The sequence below is a fragment of the Sinocyclocheilus grahami genome, unplaced genomic scaffold (genome assembly GCF_001515645.1).
Source record: "Sinocyclocheilus grahami isolate Dianchi unplaced genomic scaffold, SAMN03320097.WGS_v1.1 scaffold104.1, whole genome shotgun sequence".
Classification (NCBI taxonomy): domain Eukaryota; kingdom Metazoa; phylum Chordata; class Actinopteri; order Cypriniformes; family Cyprinidae; genus Sinocyclocheilus; species Sinocyclocheilus grahami.
Window position 1 is genome coordinate 1,314,889 of NW_015505283.1, and position 6,000 is coordinate 1,320,888.

Below are 6,000 nucleotides of genomic sequence, written 5' to 3' on the forward strand. Positions count from 1 at the left end.
TTTTTTTTTTTTTTTAGAAATAAAAAAAATAAAAATTGTATTCAGTAATGATAAAAATTGATCAATCTTTGTCTAATATATGCTGTTCTAATTTTATATTCATCAAAGAAACCGAAAAAGGGAAAGTTTCCACAATAATATCAAACAGCACAACTGTTTTCAACATTTATAAGAAATATATCTTAAACACAAAATCAGCATAATTATATTTTAAAATATGTTCAAAATGAATAGTTAAATTGTAGTAATGTAGTTTTGTATTTTTAAATGTATTTTTGATTTAATAAATGCAGTCTTGGTGAGCATTAGAGACGTTTTTCAAAAACATTCAAACTTATAAATCTTACCAACCCCAAACTTTTGAATGGTAGTGCATAAATAGTAAAACCGTGTGTATTATATAAAAAAAAACAATATTACAGTAACTTGATTAAATAAATTTTAGTGCATTTGACTTTTTTCCTAATTACATTATTGTCATTTTTTTTAATCAAGTGTGTCAGCTAATACCAGACAAACGCATGGGTCAAATGCATCAGTAATGCATGGCACGCTTAGTCCAAAACAGATTGTCCACAGCTCCCCTATGTTTATCCTACATGTTTGCCTTTCTGGCAGTTCACTGAATGTGATTGCTAGGTTGAACAAAGACCGAGTGGCTCTCAAAGCCAGATGATTGTACGTTTGGCTTGTTTTATGCGAACCTCAAATTTGCAACCATTGCCCACACTTTTACCCCTGCATTCAGGTCTGGTTTGTGTGGTCTTGAACCACATTGGAAGCCTAAACACTTAAGCAGCCCCATAATAAACGAACACACATAGTTGTGTAGCAGCCACAGACCTCCTTCTCGAAGTGCTTTCCGTTAGTATGAGTGCACTCTCGGCGCTCATTTTGTGTCCTTGGTATTCGGAGAGGGGAAAGAGGGGAATGCGTTGACATCTTGGATGGGTGCTATTCACACCACTGTCTCGCTTAAATTACCTGAGCCGCAGTGAAAGCTTGCTGTTATCAAGTGTGGTTTTGTGTGAGAGACGTGTCTGGTACCTCACAAAGCTCCACGTAGCAATTCCTGATGTGACGAGCGAGTCTTTCAAGACTTATTCATTTTTGGCCCTTATTCAGATGAATCATACTTTGGTGTCCAACATATATGGCTCATCTTTCAAAATAAACTGAAGCTATTCACTGTCATTTATCTGAATGAAATAGCGTCATTGCACTTACAGTAGTAAATTAAATGTTTATTTAGTCAGATTTTAAATGCAAATAATGCGATCATTTATAGCAAACCCATGAGATGTTTGTGCTGCTCTTTTCCATACAATGAAAGTGAATAGTGAACAGTTATTTTAGTGTTATTTATATACAATTATAGTATTTATTCATATTTTAAATTACATTATATTTGTATTATATATTCAGTTTTTGTTTTCTGCTTTAACTTATTTGTATTTCAGTTTTAGTAATTCTGGTATTTGACCTTATTTTATTTTTTGTTTAGTTTAGTAAACAAAAAAATTTTTTTTAATAATTTTATAACAACACTGCTGTCAAGCTCCAAAAATTATTATAAAAAAAGATGTTCCCTTAAATATGTTCTGTGTCATCATGTATCTTCTTTGCCGCTTCTCATATCTCATTCATGCAATTTTAAATATATGCTTATTTATATTTTGCGTATGGTTATCAGTTATGGGGCATACACAAACTTTTGACGTTTTCACTATTGATTGTCAGAAAACAACTACTTAAATATAGGTCTGTTTCTCACACGCACCTATAAGAAGACATTGGGTTACTTGCGTAACTTAATATTATTATAATAACCAGTCATATGAACTACTTTTATGTTGGTTTTATATCTTTTTTTGTGCTTTTTGCAGTTTGACAGCTTGTCAATTATGATATATATGTGTACATAAATCACATAATTGATAACTTCATCATCAAGAAGTAATATAATTGGGCAAATGCAATTTAGTGTTGTTTTGCCTGAGCATTTGTGTCCTGAGTTTAATGATAAATGGCTCTATCCCTCCAGAAGTTCTGTTGTTGCTACGACCAGCATCCAGAAAAGTGCATTGCTCATTCAGTGTTTATATAAGTACTTGGCAGCATGTTTGGTTGGTATGCTTGGTGACTAGGCTGTAGCATTTTCTTGTTTTTCTTCTTTTCTAGCGGCACAATGGTGAAGTGTCTTCAGGTGGTTTTGTCAAGTACTTGGGCCGCAACCGCTTCTCAGTGTCCTTTCAACTGGAGGACGTCCAGAAGCCAGAGCAGGACCTCTACCGCTGCGTCACGCAGTCCTCCAGAGGCTCCGGCGTCTCCAACTTTGCGGAACTCATTGTCAAAGGTGAAGAGCTTGTTTTCTTTCCTTCTTTTGTCCTTTCAGTCTTCGTTTTACTGCCCATAATGTGCACATCAGAAGATAATGGGATTCTGGCTAAATCCATGTCATTGTATCCTTTTTTCATTACAGCCTTGCATTCTCACATCTTATGCTCTTTTGTCCTGAAATTGTCAGTTTAGTAAGAAGGATGTAAAATATGTGTGGACTGTTGTAGTAGCAGACTTTTTTTGGGCAGTTTAAAGGGGTAGTACACCCAAAAATTATAATTCTGACTTTATTCACTTCCCCCTAATTAAGTTGTTCAGTACAAAAAATATGAATTTTTTGAGCTTGACAGTCTGTCTAAAAAAGTCCAGTATAAAGATTCTTTAAAAATGTATTGTTTTGTGTTTCATGAAATAAAAAACAAAACAAAACGGCATACAGGGTTGGAACAACATGATGATTAAATAATGACAAAATTGTCCCTTTAAATTCTGAATCAACCATAAAACTTGACACCTGCCCATCAGCCTGGAGTAGCAGCTTTCTGTGTCCACCTATATACTCGGGTCAGATTGATATCCCCTAAGCAAAAGGAGAAGTCAGGGGTGGAATAAGAATAGGGATGGATGGAGCCACGTGGGTTATTCAACATCCGTCCTCAAGGCATACTGAGAGCGGTTATGAGACAGCACCATGCTAATCCTATTGATAGATGTAGCAGCACGGATTACGGAGAGTTTAGAATACGGCTTTACTGTATTCCACAATGTGACCCAGAAGCACAGCATTATAAACCTTCAGGCTGTTTTCTTTAAATGCAGTCATAACAAACCAGAAATGAAAAATCACAGGTAATACCCTCAGAGAACCTAAAAGAGAAACTTCTAGCTATTCAATTATTTGTACTCCCTCACACTGTTTATTATTTAACCCTAAAGCCCCTACAGCAAGGCTAAGCACTTTGCTTTCTTCACACCTAAATCACAGAATAAAATAGTAGTTTTTTTTAACCAGCTGCGAACATGGAAGATGGGCTTTATCCCTTTTGAATTGTTTTCTTTAAATTGTTTAGTTTAATTTGTTTGTTTTTTGTTTTACATTTTATTCTATTAGTTTTCTTTAAATTGTTTTTTTTATTCTGTTTTTTGTTTTTTCATGTTTTGTGTTTTTTGTTTTGATTTTAGTTTAGTTTAGTTTTTCATTTAGTTTAGTTTAGTTCAATTTAGTTTTTAGTTTAGTTTAGTTTTGTTCAGTTTTTTTGTTTTTTCATGTTTTGTGTTTTTTGTTTTGAGTTTAGTTTATTTTAGTTTAGTTTAGTTTTTAGTTTTTAGTTTAGTTTAGTTTTGTTTCTCTGCTTAGAGAAAACGCCCTTGTTGTATAGGTAGCACTTCTTTTCCCGGCAGATAACCTCCTAATTTGCATGTTTTTCTTGCTGAAGCGATTGGATAAGAGTGCCTGCTAAATGCCTTAAATGTAACTATATTCTTGGGTAAAATTGCTAATGTTCTCTAGATCTTGTCATCAAATTCAAAACTCATTTGACATGCAGTGTTTCTAGGGGACTGATGAATCAAATGTTCAGGAAAGTGCTCGATACAAAGCACTTGCTCTTGTAGCACTTGTCACACTGACTCATTACAACTTCATCATTATATTTTTACCAAAGCCGTAGGCATAATCCACTTGGGAACATTGCAATATGAAGCACAACTTATAATGAGACCCGCTTGCATCTGTGTCTCTATGTTAGAGAGCTTTAAAGCCATTTCAGACTATAGCTGCATTCCCTGTGCAGCATGTTATTGGCATTGCTTCCTGATGGCTTTTACTTCGACAGGAGGTCCTATTTAAAATGCATTACTGCACCTCAGTTAAGCACGGCAGATTGGCCCCACCAGACGAGTCCATAAAGCTATAGGCCCACATGCAAGCACGGCAGCATTGACGCGATCTCATTACGTTCATCTTAGTTTTCCCTTCCCTTCGCTCTGATCTTCTCCTTTTCTTTTCCAAACTGCCCTCCCACGCTTGCCCCCACTAACGAGAGGCTAATCAGTCCTTTAATTAGCTTGATCAACTAATTTCACAACTCACTGTTCCTCAATGGGCCCATAGATTACACAGCAACAGGGCTAATGCAGAGGAGCCAGAGGGCTAATGAGAATTGTTCTGTCAGTCAGTAAGGTTCAGATCTGTTTTTCACAGTAACACTGAACTCTACTCTGGCGAAAGAAGTTTCCTCAGGGTGAAATTAATCATCTGCCCTAACCAACGCTGGATAGAGGGAGAATCGCAGAGATGGCCCATTTTTATGTTTCTTCGCATATGAAAGCGGAGTCTAAGTTGACTTTATATTATTCTCTGAGCCTTTCTCTGACAGACAAGATGAGCTTTATTATTCCCTGCCATCTCATATCCCTCCCAGGAGAGGCTTTCTCTGTCCCTAGCTGGATATTTGCCATCTGCAGCTGGCCCTGAGAGAGAAAGCTTGCAGACACAGCAGACCCAAAGATTAGTCATGGGAAAAGTCAGCGCTGATATCTTTTCATTCGTTGGACCCTCGCTTCCATCCTTCCAAATCGATTTCTTTCACTAATTGTTTGATAACTCAAGACCCTTTGAAGTTCTAGTCATTAGTCAGGGTTTAAATATATATCTAAAAAACTTTATACTTTGCAAATCAAATGTGAGATTGTGGCTGCTGTGTAGCTGCCCGCCGAGATCCTCAGGGGGCCAGATATGAAAAGCTCATGCTAAATAGCATAACCTTGTATCTGAGGTTCTTCCACAGTCTACAGGCTTGCACATCTGTTGGTTTACTTAAAGCTCTCCCTCGAGGACTTGAAAGAACCAGCTATTGGAGATTTAATGTGCATGGACAGATTGGTATTTTAACCCTTGGAACTTGTGTTTTTAAGTTGTACAGTTTGAACTGCAAATGTTCTTTCACCTCGTGTCAGTAGTGTCTGTTCAAGATAAGCTTAAAAAACTGCGTAAAAGAGATCGGACAGATTCAGGTTAGAGTACATTAAAGGTTTTCATATATTTCTCCTGGGGGCTGCTTGAAAAGGGCTAAAGTATTAACATGTTTTCGAATAGATTTTTACCATCTCATTTCTGTCTCCGTCACAGTTCCTCCATCTCCCATTGCTCCACCCCAGCTGTTGAGAGCGGGCTCCACGTATTTGATCATTCAACTAAACACAAACTCCATTCTGGGCGATGGCCCCATCATCCGTCGGGAAATCGAATATCGGGCCAGCCAGGCACCTTGGTCTGAGATCCTTGGAGTTAACATGGTTACCTATAAACTCTGGCACTTGGATCCAGATACAGAGTACCATATCAGTGTGCTGCTCACCCGGCCGGGCGAGGGTGGGACGGGACCACCAGGACCACCTCTCATCAGCAAAACCAAATGTGCAGGTGAGTGACCAGAGAATGTCACATGCATTACGAAGTCCATTGAAAATTCCTGTAATATTTTGATGTTGGATGAGAATATTTTGAGTTTCTATTGAAAAGTCTGCAGTTGCTCTCTATTTGATCTTGTTGTAAAGCAAGAAACTACTTTTATTATTATTATTTTTTTAAGATGATGTAAAATAAGTATTAGCCTAATTTAAGTTCTAAAATTCATTTAAACATTATATATATATATA

The 6,000-nt window shown here is 36.9% G+C and overlaps 1 protein-coding gene across 1 annotated transcript in view; it reads left to right on the plus strand.

Moving 5' to 3' along the window:
• Nucleotides 1-6,000, plus strand: part of ptprub (protein tyrosine phosphatase receptor type Ub) — a 253,128-nt gene that overhangs the window by 165,894 nt on the left and 81,234 nt on the right. The window contains exons 6-7 of the mRNA XM_016276630.1: nt 2,182-2,356; nt 5,471-5,764. Of these exons, the coding sequence (XP_016132116.1) occupies nt 2,182-2,356; nt 5,471-5,764 (469 nt within the window). The remainder of the gene's footprint in view (nt 1-2,181; nt 2,357-5,470; nt 5,765-6,000) is intronic.